Source organism: Zalophus californianus, chromosome 13 (assembly GCF_009762305.2).
Source record: "Zalophus californianus isolate mZalCal1 chromosome 13, mZalCal1.pri.v2, whole genome shotgun sequence".
Lineage (NCBI taxonomy): Eukaryota > Metazoa > Chordata > Mammalia > Carnivora > Otariidae > Zalophus > Zalophus californianus.
In genome coordinates, this window is record NC_045607.1 from 53676884 (window position 1) to 53702593 (window position 25710).

The following is a 25710-nucleotide window of genomic DNA, read 5'->3' on the forward strand; positions in this document are numbered from 1 at the left end:
TAGAGATTTTGAAATTTATTAAGGTTTGACTGGAACTAATGAGAAAATGCAGTGGTAAAGGGAATAATATACACGAGTGTGTACATCACCACGGCTACTTAGTTCACGAGCCCAGTTGGCAATGATAGGGGTGGCTGAGGAAAGAGGCTGGCTGGCTGTTAGAACAGGTCATTACCGTATTCACTTGATTATTCAAATCCTCCTCTCCTGAGGTCAGGCTTCGGTGAACATTCATAATGGACACAAATATCTTCATGTTTTTTGCTCATTCAGAGAGGTCTGTGCTCTTCCCTAGACTTCCTTGTCATTAATATTCCAATGATATTCCTTCCAAATCCCTGACCATCCAGCCAAACCATTGGCTCCAGCCGATGAATCCGTATAGAATCACACATGTGGCCATTTCTCCTTCCAAGCAAAGTGAACAAGCAGGTGACCTGTTCTTGCGCTGGCTGGATTTTCCCCTCCCCGCTGCTCCCCAGGGATGTTCTAGAAAGCAACTGTAGTGCCATGCTCTTCACTTTTGGGTGATGCCTGCATATTATGCAGAATTCAACAGACTTGCTTTCTGGAAAAGGAGGTTAAAAGAGATCTTGTTTGGAAGTGGGCACTGAGGGATTGCCTTCTCAGCACTTAATCACTGCACATAGGAGGAGCAAGTATTCTCTAGAGTGTCCTGAAAAGGCTGTGGTTTTTGTTGTTATTGTTGTGTGTTTTGTTTTTTAAAATTTTTTAGGTTCATTGTCTTAGCTAAATGAAATTAAGTCATATGTGCAATATGTGATGATTGAGATAGGTATAGTGATTCAAACTTGGTTCTAATATTTCATATTACTGAATTATTAAAACTTTAAGTTGTTTGAGGTTAATATTTATCTGTAGATACACTAACAAATATGCTTTTTTTTTCTTCTTGCAGATGCTCTCCCTTTTACCAGCACGGATTATCAGACTACTAGAATTTATAGGATTTTCAGGAAACAGGGTACACATTTAATTTTATCTTGATTTTGACAGGAAAGATAAAACATTGTTTCCTGAATACAAGGGCAATGCAGCACATCCTCATGACCAGCATGACAATTACTGACAATTTGTTTGCAGGACAGTAAAAAGTCATTGGGGTCTTGATAGTACTTTTCAGGAGCTGAGATGGTTTTGCTATTGAAAGCTAAAAATTTTTATATTTGTTACCTAAGTTCTGGGATTAAAAATTTTGCTTTACTAACATTGCTCCTTGCTGGACTTTAGTACTCTTGTGTGGTTAAAATATGCTTCCTTAACCTTTTAGCAACCCCAGAGTGTTGTGTAAAACCAGGAAATTAGGCTAGATTTCCATGTCTCATGTTTTTTGTTTCACATGGATCAAGTATAGTTACAGTATTTTGGGTTTCCTTGCACTTTTATAAGTTACATGATAAAACTAAGCAAGGAAATTTTGTTTTCCAGGAGTCTCATTCATTATAGTTCCGTGTGGTTGTTTTTGTAATGTATAACATTAATTAAACCTAACACTCAATATGCTATTACCAGGGTTGCCTTATTGCAAAAGCTGTCCCTGTTAGTGAAGAGGGCAGGTTTTGAGAACTATATGAGGACAAGTGTAAGAAGCTGTTATTTATCCCCCCAGACAGGTCCTGTGCTTTTCTGTTTTCTGTGCTGCTGCTATTCTCTATTTTGGATGTCCTCCCTAGCCAGCAGCCTCCCAAATAAGGTTCTCTTGAGAGCCTCTCCATCCATTAGGTTTGAGATAAATGTCAGCTATTCCTCAAACTCTCCCTTATTCTCTCCCAGTGAGGCTCAAGTATTCCTGACTCAGAATCATTTATCTTTCCTATGGCACTCACCATATTCTAATACAACCGTGTGTTCGTGTAGTGTCTTACCTGTTTGATGGACAAATTACCTTTGAAGACAAAACTATTATTTGTTCATGACATTAAGGAGGGCATGTGATGTAATGAGCACTGGGTATTATATAAGACTGATGAATCACAGGCCTGTACCTCTGAAACCAATAAAACATTATATGTTAATTAATTGAATTTAAATAAAAAATGTTTAAAAAAAACCCTGTATTTGTTCATACCCACCATAATGCCTTGCACTTAGATCCTCAACATGTTTTAATAAATTAATATTTTTACCAGAGAAATACAACATTTCTATGAAATGAGCACTGCCTTTGTCCTCTCCGTAGAATCACATAATATGAAAGAATTTGTGAGATCATCTTATGTCAGTTTATTTTTTTTAAAGATTTTATTTATTCATTTGCGAGAGAGACAGAGAGAGAACAAGCAGGGGGAGAGGCAGAGGGAGAGGGAGAAGCAGACTCCCCGCTGAGCAGGGAGCCTGATGCGGGACTCGATCCCAGGATCCTGGGATCATGACCCGAGCCGAAGGCAGACGCTCAACCATCTGAGCCACCCAGGCGCCCCCTTATGTCAGTTTAAAATGTAAACTTTGTGGGGCGCCTGGGTGGCTCAGTGGTTGGGCTTCTGCCTTCAGTTCAGGTCATGATCCCAGGGTCCTGCGATCGAGCCCCGCATCGGGCTCCCTGCTCCGCGGGAAGCCTGCTTCTCCCTCTCCCACTCCCCCTGCTTGTGTTCCCTCTCTTGCTGTCTCTCTCTCTGTCAAATAAATAAATAAAATCTTTAAAAAAATAAATAAATAAAATGTAAACTTTGTTTCTGGTCAGGCATTGCCCCTATTCTAAGCTCTTGAAAAATAAACCCCACCTTCTTGGAGGGGGGAGACACAGGAACTTGGCCTCTGCCTCTGTAGTATCTGAATGTGATTTTTCAGTCATGTTTTCTCCTTCTGAAATGCATTTGCTTCCTGCAGGAGTTGGGCCTCCTGCAGTTACAGGAAGGTGCATCAGGAAGAAGCATGAGGTCTCCGCTGTGCTGCTTAACTATACTAGCTTTTCATACTTACATCTCCCTAATCCTTGGTAAGGACCGATTACATTTTATGTCATTGAAGATAGATTACCTTTCATCTGAGTAAGTAAAAAATTTAGATTGTACCCTCGAAACCAACATAACATTGTTTGTTGATTATATTTCAATTAAAACAATTAGAAAAAAAATCACTAAGAGCTAGCAGTCTGTATCTGTTTACTTTTTTTCTTTTTTTGAGTAAAGATGCAAAATAGTGACATTTGTCATAGTAACATTTGGCAGAGGGGGTGGAGGGTTTCTTTCCCTGAATATTTTGTATCTGTTCTCTGCTAAAAACATTCTGTAAAATTTGTTTAAGTTGGTCTGTTTTAGCATATTCATATAAGATTTCTTTTTGAGTAGAAAATTAAATTTTGGACTAAGTTAATATTGCTTTGAAAACCAGAAAGCCCAATTAGGACTCAACGATAACTCCTTCCATTCTTAAGAATTAGTCGGTCCTAGAGCTTTCTTAAACTAAAGTCATGGGTGGGACTTGTCTTGCCAAATTAACAGTTCTTATCTTTTCCATGAATAGGTGTTTGCTATATTTTACTGAAATATGGAGAATTACTTATAAGTATCTACCCTGTTGTGAAGACTGAGGCTTTTCCTGTTGAATTTCTAGGTACAGGAGAAGTGAATGTTGTGGAAGCAGAGAGTCTTCTTGCTCCCTTCCTCCAGCAGTTCCCAAACGTATGCTTAGAATTTCAAGTACATGTTTCAGCCATAACCTGTCAGGCGGGGCCGACCACTGATCAGTCTCTCTGATTCCTTTCTCCCCAGGGCTCCCTCATGTTGTTTTATCATGCCCGGATAGAGCTGCTCAAAGGGAATGTGGAGGAGGTAATTTATTTGGGGGGAGTAATTTGGGGAGTTGTCTGTAAGGTGGAGTTGTGTCACACTCATTCAACATAAGAAAATTCAGCTGTATGCACTAGACAGAAGTAAAGATGACATGTGTTATTAAAACGCCCCACTTTAATTTTGTGTATGCATTTCTATATGTAGATTACTGAATACAGTCTATACTTACACATTAAGTATGTGAGGCAGCTCGGAGTAGAATATACAAAATACAAGTGGGCACCTTTAAGGGAGTACAGTTTCTGTATTGCATATTGACTTTGGGATCGAGCCCCTGAATAAGATACAGCCTCACTGTACTGCACATACTCCTCATCAAAGGAAATCATTCGCTAATTCTCTTGAAGAAGACGACTATGGAGCTTTTCATATACGTATACGCACAAATAATTTTCTTCTACACAAATGAGGTCAAACATACGTATTTTTCTTTGATTTGTTTTTTTTTTTTTTTTTTTTCCTACTTACAATACATCTTGGATTTCTTTCCAGGTCAGTATATCTAAATCTCCTGCATTCTTTTTGATGGCTGGATTTCATTCCATGAGATGGATATATGATACTTAGTAAAGCAGTTCACTATTGATAGACATTTGGCTACTATAAATAGTGTTGTAAACATCGTCATGTGTATATTTCTGTGCACAGGTATATTTATATAAGACAGATTCTGATTATCAGGATTTCTAGGTCAAAGATGTTTGCATTTTGTTAAATTTAGCCAAATTGACCTTCTAACTAAGGTTATTCCATTTCAACTCCTACAAAGATATAAGAATACTTGTTTCCAATGCACTTTGGCAAGTCTGCACACTATCTGTTGTATTTTTGCCCAGGTCATAGCCAAAATATGATAATCTAATTTTTAAAAAGATTTTATTTATTTATTTTAGGGAGAGAGAGAGAGCATGTACATACTCGCTCAGGAGTGGGGCGGGGAGGCAGAGTGGAAGGGAGAGGGACAAGCAGACTCTGTGCTGTGCTTGGAGCCCGACGTGGGGCCTGATCTCAGGATAGTGAGATCATGACCTGAGCCGAAACCAAAAGTCAGATGTTTAACCGACTGAGCCAGGTGCCCCAGAAATCTAATTTTTAAGTTTATATTTTTCATACAGATTTCTTCATGTGTGTTTGTCACTTGTATATCTCTTTCTCTGATTACCTAGTCATATCTTTGACAATTTCCCCATTGAGTTGTCTTTTTTTAAAGGATTTTATTAAATTGTTGTATGATAAGGGTTAATTTTGGCCAGTTGTGGATGTAGTGATATCTTCTCCCAGTCTGCCTTTAACTTTGTTTAAGGTGTATTTTAACTTCTGGGAGTTCTGACTTTTATTTTCAGTCCTTTGGTAAAGGACTTCTGCATTTTATATCTTCCTTGGGAAGGAACTTCACTACTCCCACATATAAAGTCTCACAGCCCCCTCACGAAGCTAAATCAAGAGGCAGAACTTAATTGCATGTAGGGAAAGGAACATGTATCATCACATTGAGTGGTTTAATGAGCGATGCTTTTGTTCTTTTTGTACAAAGTGATTTATGTATTTTTCCATTAGGTTATTATCTCCTTGTGTAATATCTGGATGATCAGCTTTATGCAATTGACTTATAGGCACAAGAGATATTTCGAAAATGCATTTCAGTTCAAGAAGAATGGAAACAATTTCACCATCTCTGTTACTGGGAGCTGATGTGGATTTATGTATTCCAACAAAACTGGATGGAGGCATATTATTATTCCGATCTGCTTTGCAAAGAAAGTAAATGGTCCAAGGTAAAGTGCTATGCTTTCATTACTGTTCTCTGTTTGCCAGTAAGTGTCCAGGATGATTTTTCTTTAAAAATGTTGATGTAGTGTCAGAAGTATGACATCAACACTACTTTCTCAACTTAGGGATTCATCAAAGGAGGAAATAGGCATTAAGTACCTACTGCTTATAAGCACTGTCCTTAGCACTACATGCTTTAAAAGCCATCCAAACAGTGCTTTTTAACAAAGAGGTTTTACCTCTGAGGATGAAATGCACTTACATTTAAAAGTTATTCAGTATCAACAGTCTTGATAATTTTTCTGTAGATTTTATGATGCCCTGATGACAAGGCTTTTCATAATAATTAAAATTAATTCTGATCTATTTGTGAGAAGTTGGGAGAAATGAGATGATTTCTTGTTCATTCTGTGTGCTTTCTTGCCCATAAATGCTACAGTTGTGTAATAGGAAAATAGTCAAAATTAACTGAAAAGTGTTATTCCGAATAGGAATAGGCAGTATAAGACTTCAGTTCCTTTTATTTCTTTGATGCCTTTTAAATGTTACATCTGAACAGTTTGTAGGTCATTCCCGACTTGCAAGATAGAAATGTCATGTACCTAGAGATGCCCTATAACTAGCTGCTTCTCTCCTTTTCCTCAAGGCAACATATGTGTTCTTGAAAGCTGCAATTTTGAGTATGCTTCCAGAGGAGGATGTAGTAACAACTAAAGAGGATATAGTAACTTTATTCAGGTAAGCAAGGCACTATTGCTATAACAAAGATCCTGGATACATCTTTCTTTTCTAAGTGTTCTCCCAGACTTTACCTTCATATCTTCTTTAATTTCTATTCATTCAATGCAGGCACTCTTAAAAACCATATTCAGAGAAGGTCTGCCGTGAACGAATCTGTTTAACTTTGTTTAGATCAGTATCCATCCGTCATCTGTAACCTTGTTTTTGAACACCTGCTGTGTGAAGGATACCATGTTAGGTGTTGTATAAACAGGCATGGCTCCTGTCCTTGTGGAGTTTATAATCTTGTAGTGGAACCAGACATCAGTGAAATTATTACACAAATAATTGCAAAATTATAATACATGAGTAATTTTTTTCCTTACTACTTTTCTTGCCATTCCTTCTCAGTATCTTTGTAGGCTCATCCTGTTTTATCCAGGTTTTAAATGTTGATGTCTTAGAGCCTCAACCTTAGGAAATCTCAGCCAGGTGAAGTTTAAGTCCCTTGTTCAGACCTCCTCATAGTGACTAGGCTCTCGACCCATATAGCCAGCTCCCATTTGTCACCTTTCCTTGGATGTGTGAAACCATTTTATTTGTTTATTTATTTATTTAATTTATTTTTTAAAAGATTTTATTTATTTTTTTGACAGAGAGAGAGACAGCAAGAGAGGGAACACAAGCAGTGGGAGCGGGAGAGGGAGAAGCAGGCTTCCTGCTTAGCAGGGAGCCCGATGCAGGGCTCCATCCCAGGACCCTGGGATCATGACCTGAGCTGAAGGCAGACGCTTAACTACTGAGCCATCCAGGCACCCCTTTTTAATTAATTAATTTATTTATAAAAGATCTTATTTATTTATTTATTTTAGAGAGGGCGGGGGAGGGGCAGAGGGTGAGGGAGAGAATGCCAAGCAGATGTGGAGCTTGATCGCAGGACCATGAGATTATGACCTGAGCCAAAACCAAGAGTTGGATGCTTAACAAACTGCACCAGCCAGGTGCCCCAAAAACATTTTAAACTTACCATGTTCAGTCTTCCTGAGCAAACCTGGTATTCTTTCCTCTTTTGGTGATTGGGACCACAGTTAGCAAGCCAGAAACTGATAATACCCGCATTGCCAACACTGCCCACTGTGTCCCCCAGTCCCCGGTGGGAGGAGGGGTATGTATATGCACGTAGAGGCAGTAATGGTTGAGATGATATCTGAAGGTGGAGTAGGAGCTGCTGAGGCAGCAGGGAGTTGTGGGTGGTATAGTTTCAGACCAAGGAACAACATGTGAGATGAGCCTGTTGCAGGAAGGAGCACTGCACATTAAAGAACTAAAAGGTGATATTTGATAGGACACCATGCCACATTTAATGTACAGTTGACCCTTGAACAACATGAGTTTGAACTGTGTGGGTCCACTTACACGTGGATTTTCTCAATCAGTACAATACTGAAAATGTATTTTCTCATCCTTATGATTTTCTTAATAGCATTTTCTTTTCTTTAGTCTACTTTATTGTATTGTAAGAGTATGGTATTTAGTACATACAACATACAATATAAGTGTTAATCAACCCTGTTTATGTTATCAGTAAGGCTTCTGGTCAACAGTAGGCTGCTAACAGTTAAATTTGGGGGGAGTGAAAAGCTATATGTGGATTTTTAATTGTGGGGGGGCTGGTGCCTTTAATCCCCATGTTGTTCAAGGGTCAGCTGTTTATGGGTCAAAAGAAAAGAAAGGTCAAGGGTGACTCAAAATATGTCTCCGAGAATACAGTCTTCCATTTATAAATAAGACAGAGTGACAAGGATCATTGGTAACCCTAGCAGGGGCTGATAAGGTCATCAAGTAGAGGTGGGAGTCAGACTGGAGGTGGCTGAAGAAAAGAAATGCAGAGTTGAGCATAAATGCATCCCTGGATAATTCTGACTATGAAGGGGAAGGGAGAGAGAGAGTGGTAGTTGGAGGGAGATGTCATGTCAGAAAATGTTTTAATGGGAGAGTTGTGAGCATTCTCAAGAACCACTGGGAAGGATCCAGTTGAAGAAAAGTTACACATAGAAGCAAGAAATGGGATAATTGATATTTCTAAGTGTCTGGAAAGGACCGGAGGAGTTAGAATCCAAAGCACTGATGGCACGGTTGGTTTTATCTAGGAGGATGACCAGGTCCTCTGTTGTATCAGAAGGGAAGAAGTCCAGAATAGGTGCAGAGGCAGGCAAGCATATGAGTTGTAGCATGAGAGGGAGGGCTCTGCACCTGTGTTTTTCTTTACAAAATAGGAGGCAGGGTCCTCTATTGAGAATGAAAGAGAAGGGAGCGGGCTGCAGGTGTGAGGGGGGGATGGTGAATGTTTGAAATCATTGTTGCAGAGATTGGGATGGTGGAGTTATGAGAGAAACACTGTAGGAGGAATGGCTGGTAGCGCAAGGGCCCATTTGAGGTCGGTGCTGATTAATTTACAGTGATTTTGCAGTCTGCTCACAGTGCAGGTGCAGGGAAAATGAACACTGAGCCTCATCCAGGGTTGGGTTTTTGCCAGATGAGCATAGTCACTAGGCAGTGGACGAGGGAGTTTAGGACTGAGGCTAGAGCGTGTAGCAGTAAAGGTCAGGGCCATCTAAGCAGGAATATGGAGGCACAGTGAGACAGAGGGAGATTGCGGATAGGGAGAAGGTTGAAGGGCCAGTAGACTGACACAGTCTTACTAGAACAGCCAAGTAAGAATGAAGAGAATGGTATTCAGAGTGGTGTGCTTGAATTTGTGCTTCGAGGTAGAAAAGTCACAGGTGCCGAAGTGTGGTTTAAGATAGGACTGCAGGGGCGGGAGGCTGTGGTAGAGGGGAGGAGCTGACCACTGGAGATGAGGAAGTTCAGGAATACAGAGGCTCTGCTACATTCTTCAAACATAATTAATGACAAAACCTTTTACATGGAATCCTGCATTCGGTGCCCATGTTATGAGAAATACTATCTTAGCTGGACCCCTCAAGACTTGTCAGGGCAAATCTGAAGATACGGCCAAGACCACTCTTTCACCTTCTCTTTAAAAGCTCTTTTTGAAAAAAGGACCATGTTACTAACTATAGAATCAACATCAGTGGAAGCCATGGTAGGATTCATGCCACATCTTACTGATAAAATGCATGTCATGTTTCACACGAACAATGGATGGAATGGAATGGAATATTAAAATATGTTGAAATCTTTTAAATCTCCCTCTGTTTCTTCTACTTTAGAGTAATTTTCTCCATATCAAAACAATTTCTCTGAAACATGTAACCAGTCCTATTTTCAGGAGAAAGCTTGAGGTCTGCTATATGACAGCATCTAATTTGTTGGGATAATGAGAGGAGAGTCGCCCAGACTCTGCAGTCTTCAAACCACACGATTTCCTGTCCAAAGCATGTTTTCTCCGATCCTCAACCCCCACTTCACATTTCCACTGCTTCTTCCACTCCCCCTGCTTGTGCTCTCTCTCTCTTTATGACAAGTAAATAAAATCTTAAAAAAAAAAAAAAAGATTTTGTGTATTTATTTGAGAGAGAGAGAGAGAGAGAGAGCACACACAAGCCAGGGAAGAGGCAGAGAGAGAGAGGGAGAAGCAGACTCCCTGCTTGAGCAGGGAGCCCGATGCGGGGCTCGATCCCAGGACCCTGGGATCATGGCCTGAGCTGAAGGCAGATGCTTAACCGACTGAACCACCCAGGCACCCTGAAAATTTGCGTTTAGAACACATCTCCAGATGCTGCTGCTGCTGCTGGAGCATGCTGGAGCACAGTGTGAAAACTGCAGGTATCAATTACATATGTGTTCTAATGACCTTTTGCTGGGGCTGGGGTTGGGCCCTTCACAGACAGGTGGATAGCTTGAAGCAGAGAATTGCGGGGAAATCTATCCCTACTGAGAAGTTTGCTGTAAGGAAGTCTCGTCGTTACTCTGCCTCATTGCCTGCACCCGTGAAGCTCATCGTGCCTGCCCTGGTATCTGCCTTTATTTTATTTACTGTTCGTGTTTTAGAAATTATCTGTTCATAACAGCAGGAAGCACACCTGTGAAGTTTAGCTGTTTGCTGTGAAGTTTAGCTCAATTAAATGCCATTTGTAAGGGTGTTTGTAAGGTGAACATTTACGAATTATTAATAATCATAAAAATTATAGCTAATGTTTTTGACTACTTGGTAGGTTCTAGGCATTACGATAGTCAAAAAAATCTGTTGTCTAATATTTTTTGAAAGGCTATTTTAAAAAATACATAATTTAATTCTTACAGTAACTCTATGGGGGTACTTTCTAGCCCCATTTTACAGATAAGGAAATTCAGGCAGAGAGGTGAGTTGGCTTAATTAAAGTTGAGTTGAATTCTAATGCAAACCACTTAGATGATTTTACCTTTTCTGAGTAGCCACATTAAAAATTAAAATGTCAAAAAATGTAAAAAATTAAAGGAAACATGAAAATAATTTTAAGAATATATTTTGTTTAACCCAATATATGTAAAATGTTTGTTTGAACGTGAGCAGGAGGGGTAGAAGGAGAGGAAAGAGAAAATCTCAAGCCGACTCCATGCTCAGCATAGAGCCCAACGCGGGGCTCGATCTCACGACCCTGAGATCTCACCTGAGCCGAAACCAAGAGTGGGCGCTTACCCGACTGCACCACCCAGGTGCCCCTGGAGCTCACATTCTTAATCGTGATGCTGTTTAGAGTAGACTTCATGAAAAGCATAATTTCCACTTAAATTTTTTTAGTGAATACTTCTTTAAAAGTACTGAATATATCAAATTATTCTGGCTCTTTGGGGCTTTAGTTTTGCGTAGGTAGTCAGCACAGGAAAACCATTAAATGCAAGCTGAAGTCTGCAGTCCTCCTTTGGGGTTTCTTGATTTTTTTTTTTTTTTTAATATTCCAGAGTTTATTCAGTGATTCCCCTTTGACAGTTTAGTTTCCAGTTTTTGCTATTACTAACATGTTACAATGAATATTCTTTTATGTTGTTTTTTTTTTGGTGCATTGTCATATAATTCTCTGGAAAGACTTCTAGAAATGGAATTCCTGGTTGAAGGGTATATACACTTATTATTTTGACGCTGCCAAATTGCCCTCCAGAAAGGCTCTACTGGTTTAAATGTCTACCAACAGTGTTTCACCGTTTTAATTTACATTTCCCTGTTGGTACGGTTGAGCATCTTTTCGTGTGCTTATTATTTTTATTTCTTCTCTTGTGAATTGTTCATATACTAATGTAATTTTTCATTAGGTTGTTTATTGTTTTGTCATTGACTTGTAGGAGCTCTTTATATATTTTGTGAGAAAGAAAACTGCAGCCTCTAACAGGTGTCAGATAGGAGCTAACCTATACCTAGGTCCAGGTATTTATTTCTTTGAATAAATACCTAGAAGTGGAATTGCTAGATCATATGGTAGTTCTATTTTTATCATCTCATCAACAATCTCAGAGAGCACCACCATCAGAGCAGGTTATTCTGTGCCTGTGATGGGATGAGACAAAAGTAGCACTCTGTCATCAAATCTGAGCACAGATAAAAACAGGACACCATGCAAATCACAAAAATGACCAAACATCCCCCTTTTCCAGCTAACATGGGAGCCTATTGCTGTTTCACCAATTACAGCTTTTAGATCTGTTCCTGATGATTGATTTCTATCAAGTGATTTGCACTGGGAAATTTTTTCTTTGTGTCACAGAACTTTCGTGAAAATTTTCTAAAGCATAATAGCCCTTTCTGTGCCCTAGAACTTAGATGCTGGTGTGTACATAACTATATCTTACTTTGATCAGTAAGGGTCTTCAGGAAGGGTAACTCAGGGCACTTCTTTCTACAGGCTTAAGGGTGTAGAATTGGTTTGAATTTGTGGTTAACTAGGAATTTCACCAAAATGTTATTTTTCATAGAATCTCAGATGTGAGCTTGCCTTCTTCTGATAAAATAGTCTATCAATAAAAACAAAATTTAAAGATCATCAGTTAATTATTCCATTAATTATTGAATCGAGCTTGTACACCATTAGCAATAAGAAACTGTTAGATGTAAAGAAAAAAAAGTTAGAGTGTTGTAATCTTCATTTTCAGTGCCATAGAGTAGAGATGACTTTGCTGCCACTCGAATGTATTTTCCTCATTTCCACTACTTCCCTGTAAGGAGCTGTTCAAACAATATCTTTACCATATTTTAAAATTCATTTATCTCGAAGAAGATACTAATTACCCTGCTTATTTCATACCCTTAAAAATATGAACTGTACTACCAGGAAAGTTAGAAAAATATTTTCAAGCAAAAGCATATTTGCTTTTGGTCCAAAATATTTCTCATCTGTTAGCCTATGAGATTTAATTTGCAATGAGAAATCATTAGTTTACATTTTCAGGGGCTGTCATTCAGCCATATGGCCTTTAAGTGAATGCATTTCCTGCATGTTGATCACTGGACTGTCACATGTTTTTAATGGGATAAAAGAACCATTAAAATAGTTTCTATGTTCATTTCCAGTGAAGTCCTTGGAACCATTTTATGTAAACAATTGGCAGATATTTTAAAAATGTTTCCCTTTACTTAAAAGTAACAACAAAACTTTGTATCGAATACAATTGTTCATAGTATCAGTTAAAAATATTCTATTTATTTTTGTGTTTGTAAACTGTTATCTTCCAAAAGGATGGAACACCGGTAGTAGATGCTTAAATGAATGAGTAAATTTTTCAGTAAAAATGTAATATACTGTATATATTGAATTACTTCATAGTATTAAAGGCAAAAGGCATATAATAAAATGAGAAAAGGGGAAATTATATTCACTACACTCCAAGTAAGGAAAGCTAAGGAAAGTGATCTCTGAATGTTGTCTTGAGATCCGTAGCAACCAAGAGAGTAGTTTCATTGTTGTAAAGGACATTGGATAACCTCACATAATTGCAAATGGCTTTTCATTCTTCCTCATTAGGAGATGATGTATGTCTGGAATGGTTTTCCAATAGTGAGCAAGAGAAGAGACCTTTCCGAAAATCTCTTGGTCACTGTCGAAAAGGCTGAGGCTGCTTTACAAAATGAAAGTAAGTATGAAAAGTAAAAGCCTGAAAATCTTTTTTATTACCACTCTCCTGCCTTTTCCCTGTGCATATCTGCCCATGTTCATTTGTGTGCGTCACAAGGACAAAGCACTTGGGCCGCAAGGGTCTGGGTGATTGTAATCAGAGGAAGGGAGGAATGACACATGCTGCAGTGTGGACGAGCCTTGGGGACACAAGGCTATGTGAAAGATGCCGGTTGCAGAAGACAGCATATTGCGTAGTTCCATTTATATGAGATATTGGGAATAGGTAAAACTATAAAGACTGAAAGTAGACTAGTGGTTTTATAACTAGGGACGGAGGAACTGGGGCGTGTGTGTGATAACTTTTAACGGGTATGGCATTTCTTTTTGGAGTGATGAAAATGTTCTAAGACTGTGGTATTGGCTGTACAGCTCTATAACATACTGAAAACCAGCAAATTGTGCACTTCCGGTGGGTGAATTGTATGGTATGTGAATTATATCTGAATAAGTTTGTCACTGAAAAAGATGAACAATCAGTCGAGTTTTAGAGTGCATTTCTGGTTTTTAGTTTGTGGCTGTTCCCATGGCTCCTTTTCCTTGGTAATGACTATTATGTTTTTGCAGACACAGAAGATTGTTTTCCAGTTGAAATTTTATCACAGTTTAATTTTTTTACTCATTACTGTTGGTTGTCCTAGAGGCCTCTCTCCAGTTGACTGGAGCTCCAGTTCCTGGAAGCAGCTTATAGTAGAAGGAAAATCAGGCCCTCTGGGCTTACAGTCCCAGCTCTGCAGCTCTAAGACTCTGGGAAACATGCCTCATCATTCTGGGCCTCTGGTTTCTTTTAAAATGGGATGATGACACCCAAAAATACACAGATAATCTCCAAAGTTTTCTTGCTCTGACATTGTCTACTTCTCTAGCTTAAATAGAGGATCTATCTTTTGATAAATGATGCTATAAATGATAGCCTTTGTAATCCTTATCAACCTCCCAATCATTCAGGTCTTATCCTTTGGAATGTTCTAACCACGGAAGTAAAATGGAAACTTCATGGCGACAAACATGGCAAAGGGCACAGAAGTTCAGGAAAAGGCAGGGAAAATTATAACAGTTAACTCCTATTTCTTAACTGGAAAAAGATGGGCATTGATGGAGTGGCTAGCCCCATACTCAATATATTCTCCCCAAGGGAAATGAAATATTGAACATAGCTTCAGGGATGAGGACCTCATTTGGATCATTTTTGTATTTGGAGCTCTCAAATGTTAAATGAGATTCTTCTTTATAATTATTGTTAAAAAATTAAACACATAATTATGATTGATAGATGTAGGTGAAAAAAGTTACCCATATTTTTGCTACTATAACACAATTAATTTAGAATATTTGTTTGTTCCATCCCCTAGCCTTATTTTTATAGTTAGAATCATAGTGTATCTGGACACATATGACTACTTTTTTTCACTTAATATATCAAACTTTTTTTAATTGAAGTATGATTGACATATAACATTATATTAGTTTCATGTGTATACCATAATGATTCAGTATTTGTGGACTCTCTAATGATCAGCACAATAAGTCTGGTTAACATACATTACTATACATTACAATTTTTTTTTCTTGTGTTAGAACTTGTAAGATCTGCTGTCTTAGCAACTTTCCAGTATGTAGCACAGTATTATTAACTGTAGTCACCATGCTGTCCATTCTATCTCCATGATTTAGTTTATAGTGGGAAGCTTATACTTTTGACTCTCTTTACTCATTTCTCCCACCTCCCATGCCCCACCCCCGGCAACCACCAATTTATGAGATTGCTTTTTTGTTTTGTTTTGTTTGTTTTAGATTTCACATAAGTGAGATCGTATGGTATTTGTCTTTCTCTGTCTGACTTATTTCATTACTTAGCATAATGCCCTCAAGGTCAATCCGTGTTGTTGCAAAATGGCAAGATTTTATTTTTTTATGGCTGAATAATATTCCGTGGTATGTATATACTACATTTTCTTGATCCATTCATCCTCTATGGCTTCCATTTCTCGGCTATTGTGAATAATCCTGTAATGAACATGAGGGTGCACATATCTTTTCGAGTTGGTGTTTTCATTTTCTTTGAATAAATACCTGGAAGTGGAATTGCTAGATCATTTGGTAGTTCTATTTTTATCATAGACTTTTAAATTGTTGTTAAATGGCTCTTATAGTAATTTCAAAAGCTTCACAGCACTCCATGGAGTTAATGTATCATAATTTAATCAACTCTTTCAATATTGTTGGGCATTTAGGCTGCTTTCCATATTTAAAATAATTCCAGTTTTAGATTGCCTTCAATAAGGAGAAGAAATATAAAAGAATGAAAGCTGAATCACTGGCCTTAATTGCTAATAAGGTCAAGGTTTCAGGCAGGATAGCTGAAGAAGTCAGTAGAACAAAAAGCAGTGATGTTCTGAGGCCACAGACCAGCACCCCTGCCCCCCAGTTCTCCCAAATAACCATTCTGCGAATATAAACTCGTAATCACAGGGAGATCAGGTAAATGGAATATTCTACTTTACTATTAAAAAAAGTCACCTGCAAAGGTCCTCTATTGATGGAGGGTGAGTAATGTCAGTCTCCCATATTAAAGACAGCATTTTTATAAAAGAACTGTGGTTCCCTTTCTCTCCTTTTTCCTCCCCCTTACAGAAAAGTATTAAACTTCAGCCCCTGTGAGCTGGGGCTTAGGTAGAGTAGCCAAAATACTGAAGTATTTATCTTAATGGACTGATAATTCTCTGTGATATCTGGGCACCAGGGAAACAAGTGGATGAAAAGGCTCAGGAAACTGAAATCAAAAAGAGAAATCTAAAGTTTGTATTATTTAACAGAGAACCAAAAGAGTGTATGTATAAGAACAAACTTAACAGTCTCATTATATGGACATTTTAGACTTTCTTTCTATGTTCTAGGTGTTCCATTAGTAATATATTATCTACATAGTTTCTATATATAGAGTTTCATTAAGCTTCTTTACTATTCTTTTTACAATGATATCTTGTTAATTTTCAAAAATTATTTTATTTTATTTAGTTTTATTTTTATCTCATGACCATGAGATCAAGACCTGAGCTGAGATCAAGAGTCAGACGCTTAACGACTGAGCCATCCAGGTGCCCCTCTTTTTAATTTTTAATTGTAGTACACAAAATTTACCATGTGCCCCATTTTTAAATGTACAGTTCAGTAATGTTATGTTCACATAGCTGTGCAACCAGTCTCTAGAACTTTTCCATACCCATTAAAAATAGCTCTCCGTTTCCCTCTACCCACTGCCTCTGGCAACCACAGTTATACTTTTTGTTACTATGAATTTGACTACGTTAGGTTGCTCATATGAGTGGAATCCTGTATTATTTGTCCTTTTAGGACTGGCTTATTTCACTTTGCATAATGGTGCCTCAGAGAATGGGGTCCCTGGGTGGCTCAGTTGGTTAAATGTCTGCCTTTGGCTCAGGCCTTGATCCCGGGGTCCTGGGATCAAGCTCCCCACGTCGGGCTTTCTGCTCAGTGGGGAGTTTCCTTCTCCTTCTCCATCTGCCTCTCCCCCTGCTTGTGTTCTCCCTCTCTCTCTCCCTGTCAAATAAATAAAATCTTTAAAAAAAAAATGGCCTCAGGGTATATCCATGTTGTAGCATGTGTGAGAATTTCCCTCTTTAAGGCTGCATAATGTTCCATTGAATGTATATATCACATTTTGCTTTTCCATTTATCCACTGTTGCACATTGAGTTGCTACCACTTTTTGGCTATTGCAAATAATACTTCTATGAACATAGGTAGGTAAAAGTTTTTTGAGATTGTTTTCAGTTCTTTTATTTATTTTTAAAGATTTTATTTATTTATTTGAAAGAGAGAGAGAGGGAGTACAAGCGGCGGGGAGGGGTAGAGGGAGAAGCAGGCTACCCGCCAAGCAGGGAACCCGACGCAGGGCTCCATCCCAGGCCCCTGGGATCATGACCCGAGCCTAAGGCAGACGCTTAACTGACTGAGCCACCCAGGTGCCCCACTTTCAGTTCTTTTAGATATATCCCCAGAAGTAGAATTGCTGGATCATGTGGCATTTCTATTTTAAATTTTTGGAGGAATTGTCATACTGTTTTCTGTAATGGCTGTACCATTTTACATTCCCTCCAGCAGTTCACAAGGTTCTAATTTCTCTATATCCTCACCAGTATTTGTAATATCCTGGTTTTTTTGTTTGTTTGTTTGTTTGTTTGTTTGATACTAGCCATTCTAATGGATGTGAGATGATCTTTACTATTTTCCTTCAAAAAAGGAAAAAGATTTCAGTTTGATTTGAGTGTAAAGTCAACATGAAGTTACATCATTTTGAATTTTAGATGAAATGAAACTCCATGAAAGTTCACCTTAAAAAATGAGATTTCACAAAATGCACCTTTGTAAAATCCATTTGGGCTTTTAAACAAATTTTAGTGTTCATTTTTGTTCAACTAATTTGGCTACATTTTATTAACTTGCTCATTTGAACACTCTTAGATTTTCCATACTAGATACAGAATTGTGATAGGCTGAGAAAACACTGTTCCTGCCAGCAGAACTATCTATAATTAAAACCCACATATCCACAAACCAAATGGGAAAATGGATATGTTTTTAATAAGTAAGGATATGTAAAAACTGGGAGGTGAAGGAAAACCTCTTTTTTTTAATGAAAACATTTGTAGAGTATTCCCTCCACCCCCGAAAAGTGGACCATCTTGTTCTTTGTGGTTTTTGTTGTTGTTGTTGTTGTTGTTGTTGTTTTTGACAGAGAGAGAGATGGCAAGAGCAGGGACACAAGCCGGGGGAGTGGGAGACGGAGAAGCAGGCTTCCCGCCGAGCAGGGAGCCCGATGCGGGGCTCGATCCCAGGACTCTGGGATCATGACCTGAGCTGAAGGCAGATGCTTAACCACTGAACCACCCAGGCGCCCCTTTTTGTGTTTTTTCTATAAATGTAAGGGCTTTGGTTCAGTTGAATAAATTCTGACATTTGAATGTCTATCCTTTGCAGTATAGACTAACATTTACCACCAGAGAGTGGGGCCTTTGTATATTAAGAAGTCCTGAGGGACCATTGGATTGTTCTCTATTTGAGCAGGATCTTCAGCCTTTACCTCAAAGTTTATTTTGTCCCATTATTGGTTGGGGGGAAAATGTAAAGCAGTTATATATGTATCAGAGTAAGTATGTACAGTGCAATAGAGGCTTGAAAAACCGGACTGCTCTCTCCATTCATTCCTTGTTCTTTTAATGATCTATTGAGATGATAGGCTTAGAGATGTTTAAGGAGGGCTGGGGAAAGCTCAGACAGACAGATGCACTGTACTTTGTACAATTCTGTTTTTGTATGTGTTCCCTCTGGGTAAAATAATAATAATAATAAAGTTTTCTTTCCCAAAGCTTTTGTACACAAAATTTATGATAATCTCTTCCAGGTCCATTATTTTATGCAGGAAAATTACCAGAGTTCCATCTCTGCTCCCTTGCTCCGCTCAGTAATGACCTTTTAGTAATCAAGCTCTTATCTTTCAGAGCAAGGGGGAAAAAACATCCAAAACTGAAAAAATGAAGTGAAGTTGTAAACCCGAGGTGACTCCAGCCTCCACCCCCTTTCTCCCCAGTACTGGGAATTGAATGTGTTTTTGCTTTTCCCCTTGGCAAGTGTCTCTAAAGTAAAAGAGGGTGGAAGATACAGTTGGTGTTTTACTCTGACAATGTGATTATGAGAGGCCCGCTCGGGGTACAAAGGGAAGGATACAGTTTAATAAGTGAAGCACACTCGGTGTAATATGCCTGGAGTCAGTGTCTGCCACTAATTCCATTAGTATTCCATTTGAACTCTAACTAAACTCAACATGGAGCCAGAAGCTGGTACAGTAGTTCTTCTCTGACTCTCTGTTGCAGTTAATTTGCTTTGTGAAATTATGTAGCAAACATAATCAGGGTTACATAAAAGGGAAAATGCTACTTTATGGGCTTTTCACTTTCTAAATCTGTTTTTGAATTTTTCCTTTGGTGCATTTCAGCTAGTTTCTATAAAGTTCAGTGTGGATATTTTTGTAGTTTGGGCTTCAAACTTTCTTTTTCCTCAGCCTACCCTCTGTTTTAGTAAGTTAAGCAGATCTTTTGTGATGGAAATGTGCTTTGGCAGCATTGTTTTATAATTTTCTTGGAATGTAAAATGGAAATTTTGTGTTGAAACGTTCATCTGTGAACTCACCCAGGAGGTTGAGAATCATGATAAAGCATTCAGATTTTAAGGGAAAATAATCATCTGACAGAGAGTACTCTGTGGTCTGAGGAAATAATGGTTTTGCTAAGGTTTGGAGGAAGGTGGTATCTTCGGACCCATTCTCCATGTCCTTAACTTGTGATCTAATAAAAGCTAAGGGCGGCTTTAGTGGTACTTTAATTTGAATTTTCCATAGTGTTATGTCTGTTCCTCAGCAAAACCATCATGCCCTGAGCACCAGAATTTTATGCTAAGACAAACTGTCATAAAATGCTAATACAGAACTCAGTAGAATGCACAAAAATGATACTAAAAACTAGCATCCAGTTTGGACCCTAAGGGTTTTGTTCTCGGCCTGGAAAGATACTGCTTCTTATATATGTATTTCAGTGAGCATCCATGATTAGAAACATGTAGATATGTTTGTGTGTGTGTTTGTGGCCGAGGGGGTGGGGGGGAGCTGAAAAATGGTCCTTAAGTAATAGGAATATCAACTTGATCTTGATATCTGTGATTCTTCTTGGTAAATGAACTATCAGAGCTTGGAAGTGAGAGGTGAATATCAGCTGTTTTTAGCGCCTAGAAGTAAAGTGACCCCCTTCTAGTTGGTTAAGTAGCATCATTAACCTCCCATAAACAAGCAGTTTACTAACTCAAAACACCAGCATGTGTTAATGGTGATTTCTGAGGTTTGTACCGAAAGCAGGGGAATCTCAACATGAGGACTCCCAGGCCTCAGTGGTTCGGTTTACTGCCCGTCCCACCCCCTGTATTGTCACAGCCTGACGTGTGTAAATTATCAGTCTGTCTTGGGAATGACTAAGTTGCAGTCACTTGAGAAAGCTCCCCAATTCAAAAGTGTTAGATGTGAAATGTCTACCTTTGTCAGGTTGGTGTCACACGGGATATGGTTCCTTTTGTTTAATATTCTACAGCCTCGGGCTGTAGAAGGCAAAGAGTCATTTTCAAAAGGGAAAATGTGGTGAAAGGAAAACCCTTTACATTAGCCTCGAGCACTTGCAAGTTTGTGAGGGTTTTAGATACCTTGCATGTACTTGGGAACCATTTGTCTAATTTTATGACAGAATTTCCCCCCAAAAGAACAAAACCTGGGAGAATTGATAAGTTGTAAACAGAATGGTCTGGAGAGGGTATTCTACTTCCTGAATTTTTAATGGGTAGGAAGCCATCTGCTTCTCCATATGGAAGTGTTACCCTCCCCTGCGTGAAGCCAGCACTGTTAGAGATCAGAGCCACAGGGGGAGGCAACCTTCTTGCTCCTCACTGCTTTACCTTTTATAGAATTAATACAGCTCTTACTCTATTTAGAGTTCAGATTTCCTATTGTTACAGGTAAGGCCACCTAACTCAGAGAATGAGCACTGAGCACCTGAAGAAAGATGTTCAAGTGGAGAGATTTTCAAGTTTTATTTCAGTAAAATGGTGTATTAAGGTAGTAAGCTGCCTCGTCTTTTCATTTAAAATATTTTCATTGTGCTTTATTAAGTGAAGCATAACAAATGCTAGAAATAGTTTCCTTACTTTTCGGTGATCCCCCCGAAACCTCGTAGCTATTCGTTCTCCCTCTTCCTTGGGGTTTTATTTATTTACTTATTTATTTAATTTTATTTTTTATTTTTTCTTGGGATGTTAAAAAGTGGTTTTCCTTTTGTGTGTGCTTTCTGTTTGTTTGGCTTTAGAAATAAGTGACTACTCTGTGGACGACGAGTGCCTGGTGAAGCTGCTGAAGGGCTGTTGCCTGAAGAACCTACAGCGACCCCTGCAGGCCGAACTGTGCTTCAATCACGTCATCCAAAGGTACAGACAAACCAGGAGGCCGAGTGGAGCGCAGACTGCGGTTTCCAGGGAATTGCTGGGAGAGAGTGACGGGCTCTCCTGCCGCGACTGTTCGCTGTTACCAGGAAGAGAATCCAGTAGTGCTCTCTTTGTCCTTTGAGAGCGGACTTGGAGCCTGAGTGGAACATGGCTTTATGCATTTCTACTTGGTGTTGGAGGGGAACACTAAGTTCCATGAAAACTAAACACTAGTTTGGGTGAGAATGTCGGAGGACTGATGAGGACTGGTGTCCTTATAAAGTGGAAAGGGACCATGTCTATTTCCCAAATAAGTAATCTTCTGTTTTTAGTAAACATGTTAAAGAAGTAGCCATTGATAAAAAAAAAAAAATAATTAAAAAAAAAGTATCCATTGAATTCAATTTTACTGGTGTTTCTGGAAGGACCAAAAGGATGAGCCATTTGAGCTATGTGTTACGTTTATCAAATCTACAGTGAATTGTTTGTTCATGGGTTTCGTCATTTTGGATCGTGAGCTCCCCTTCAGTGGGGTGTATCTTGAGACACCTATGAGGCTAGGATGGAAGAAGAGTCTCTAAAGTGATTTTGATTTTATTTCTGCCAGGTGCCCCCAAAACTTTTTCAGCCCAGGCCCACTTTCATGTTAATGTCATTGCCTAGAGGTTCTTGGATCCTCTGGGCCACGTAAACTTGAATTGCAGCTTCATGTGAGGAGAAGCCTATTGGTTGTTAATTTCCCATGGAATGTGTTTTTTCCTTCCAACCTGGATGCAGGCTGAGGAGCCAAGTGCCCTTTGCTTCCTCCTATGCCAGGGAATGGGTTTTTCCAATCTGCCCTTTCTCTGATGGAGAATGGCCCCAGCTTTATATAGAGGTCTCAGGGCTCTCCTCTTCTGTGGACTCAAGGCCTCATCTGCATGGACACTGAGATATAAAGCCCTGGTTGATTAAGGCTGAAACAGATCCCAGGACTACTTTGACATCATCCACACACTTAGAGTTCTGGCTTTGTTTTGTTTTCAGTTTGAGAGTTTTTCTTATGTTCTTGTGAGCTTAGTTATGCATTTGGAAGGGCATTACTTATATATATATTTTTTATTGCTTCTTGATGTTTTATGGTCAGATTTCATAATATTGCTGAAAACAGAAGTGTCGACCACTTATTTATTGACTTTTTTTTAGCCTTATAAGACTTAACAATATAAGGTAATACAGTGTTTTTATTTCTTAGCCTTATAAGACTTAACAATATAAAGTAATACAGTGTTCTTATTTCTAAATGGAGTCATTTCCTGAACACATTCGGTTTTTAGGAGGATGACTTTGTCCTTCCCAGGGTTAATCTTTGAAGATCTGCATGCATTCATCTTCCTAAGGGTCGTAAACAATGCTCAGTACTGGATTTAGATTAAAGAATAAAATAAAAGATGAATATATTCAAAACAAACTATTTATTGCCATTGGTTATTAGATTCCTTGATTGTATAATGACAGTTCTCTCTGGTAATAGGCTTAGTGCTGCACCTGTTTTCTGAGGAATGGGGAAAGTACATACATTGAAAATGAATGATTTGTTTCTTGTTCTGTTAAGACTTAATCGCTTTTCTTTCACTCTTTTAGTGAAAAGCTACTGAAGTATGATCACTATCTAGTGCCATTTACTCTGTTTGAGTTGGCCTTTTTGTACAAAAGCCAAGGGGAAATTGACAAGGCCATAAAGACCCTAGAAACTGCAAGGTAAGTGACGATGGCAGCTTTTCCTGCCTGGTATGGAGTCAGGAACATCAACACCAGTGTAACCACAGCAGTAATATTATATACTTAGAAGTTAAAACATGAATGAAAATGAGTAATAATGTTATTATGCTCATGACTTCTGCTGTAGTTGTGCTATTTCCAACCTTTTTAATGCCTGGCCCTATGGCTGTTTACAAGTGTTGTGATTGTGGGCATCTCTATGCGAGACTTCTAACCTATTCTCTTCTGGATTGGGGTTGGCAGATGTTTTCTGTAAAGGGCCAGATAGTAAGTATATTTGGTTTTACAGTATAAGGTCTCATTGCAACTTCTAATTGTATTGAAGCAGCCACAGAAGACAGCTTGTAAATAAATGGGTATATCTGGATTTGGCCATTATTTGGGTCATAGTTTGCTGACCCTTGGTGTCTTCAACCATATCTCTCGTTTCCCTGAAGAGCCGCTCATTAGAAGAAGCCCTCTGTATCTTTCCCTGGCTCTCTTTTCTTTCTGTCTACTGTGATAATTTCAAAGCATTTTCATTTCTGCTAGACAATGGCTCTCAGACTTGTGATCACAGCTCACTTAAAACCCTATGGTCTGTTTGCCTTGAGTACTTCTTACAGCGGAGAAAGAATGACATAATAGCTTTAAGCCATAAATAGCTTAGTGATTCATTGGTTTGTTCATTTACTCAAATTCAGTGAGTATTCACTGAGCACTTATTATGTGCCAGACACTAGTAAAGACTCTAGACAGACATCTATACATAAACAGGCAACGTTTCCTCTTGCTTAGTTAGAGGGAGATGTTGAATAAGCCAACAAGTAGGAAAACCAGCAATGGTATATGCTTTGCTGAGATTTATAGTATGATACGGAGTTCCTGGGTATTACCTTAAATTGAGTTGAGTCTGGAAGGTTTCCTTGAGGAGATGATATTGTAGTTGAGATTTGCATATTTAAAGCCAGTCTTGAGAAGATCAGTCACCAAAAGACTGGGTGGGGAGCATTCCTGGCCGAAGCCACAGCTAGGAAACCTCTAAACTGGGCGGTTGAGCCACTAGATAGTACCTGATGCTCTTTACTGAATTGGGGTATGCTTAGAAGAGCAGGTTCCAGGAAAGGAGAAAACATACTTCTGTTTAGGACCATGGGATTTTGAGGTGCTTGTTGGGTGTCCATGTGGAGATGGACAAAATATATAAGAATGGAGTTCAGTGGAAACATCAAAGCTGAATGTAGAGATTTCAAAGTCACCTGCACAGAGACAGTGATATTTAAAGCCATGATACTTGAAGTGATTCTGGGAAAGTAATATAACTAGAGAAAGAGGTTCAGCACAGAGCCTTGGGATACTTCATCATTTTAGACATGAAACAATAAGATTAAGAAGTGGCCAGTGAGTTAGGAAGACATCCGGGAAAGCCAAGTGAGCAAAGTGTTTCAAAGAGAAGCAAGTGGTCATTTGTGAGGATGGCTGCTGAGAGGTCAAGCAAGGTGAGTCCAGAGAAGTGGCTGCTGAACCTGGCAGCATGAAGATTATCAGTGACTTTGACCTGTGAGGGGAGAAAATGGAGTCAGCTACTTCAGGCAACGTTTCAGGATGTTTTGCTGTGAATAAAGCCTGGTAATGGGAAAGAAGCTTCGGGGGCATCACAGAACCGAGAGAGGGTGCTGCTGCTGCTAATTTTTTTAAAGGGTGATATCAGGGGCGCCTGGGGGACTCAGTGAGTTGGGCATCTGCCTTTGGCTCAGGTCATGATCCCGGGGTCCTGGGATGGAGTCCCGCATTGGGCTCCCTGCTCTGCGGGGAGCCTGCTTCTCCCTCTCCCTCTGCTGTTCCCCCTGCTTGTGCTCTCTTTCTCTCTCCAAATAAATAAAAATCTTTAAAGAAAATAAAGGGTGATATCAGAGTGAGTCACTTTTAAAGCTAATTTTGTTGAGAGTGAGAATGACTCGTATTTCAACTGACATGTATGTATCTTCAAATCTAGCTATTGGAAAATTAGGGACTCTCATTACTGTTGTTTGCAGTATTTATTGTTTGGACCTACTTGGTGTTATCTGAGCAATGCACAATAAGACAAATTTATAATGATGAGAATAAAAGATTGGTAATTCACTACTAAAAAGACCACCAGTGATCAAAAGTCACCACTAACTTAAGCCAGTGCTAATGAAGCCACCATAAACGGACTTCCCAGTAATTTCAAGACTTTCAATTGTTTGCATTTTCCCTTATTCTGTTGGAGCTTCTCAAAGTTGCCAAAATTAGTGGCCAGGCATTTAGGAAAATACTCAGTTACATCCTCTGGTAACCCGTATTGTGAATATTAACCCTTATCAAGGTTACCAGTGAGTAGCTCTTAGCCCTCCCTAAAATGAAGGGCTGTAGAAGGACAGTATTGCCATGCAAAGGAGTTACAGTTCACCCACGGGCCAAGGTGGTGTGTGAAAGCAGGAGCCCAAAGTCAAAGTCATTCCACTGTGCCGATTCTTAACAATTCTAGCAGACAGAAGTGAA

General features: G+C 39.0%; 1 protein-coding gene across 5 annotated transcripts in view; it reads left to right on the top strand.

The window, feature by feature from the left end:
• TTC39B (tetratricopeptide repeat domain 39B) overlaps positions 1–25710 on the top strand; it is a 119128-nt gene that overhangs the window by 90425 nt on the left and 2993 nt on the right. For 4 of the 5 annotated variants that reach the window (XM_027616133.1, XM_027616135.1, XM_027616137.1 and 1 more), the window contains 10 exons: positions 920–985; positions 2848–2956; positions 3484–3641; positions 3732–3791; positions 5426–5587; positions 6229–6320; positions 10153–10279; positions 13259–13367; positions 21330–21447; positions 23068–23184. In XM_027616133.1, coding sequence (XP_027471934.1) covers positions 920–985; positions 2848–2956; positions 3484–3641; positions 3732–3791; positions 5426–5587; positions 6229–6320; positions 10153–10279; positions 13259–13367; positions 21330–21447; positions 23068–23184 — 1118 coding nt within the window. The remainder of the gene's footprint in view (positions 1–919; positions 986–2847; positions 2957–3483; positions 3642–3731; positions 3792–5425; positions 5588–6228; positions 6321–10152; positions 10280–13258; positions 13368–21329; positions 21448–23067; positions 23185–25710) is intronic. The other variant, XM_027616134.1, reaches the window with a different exon arrangement.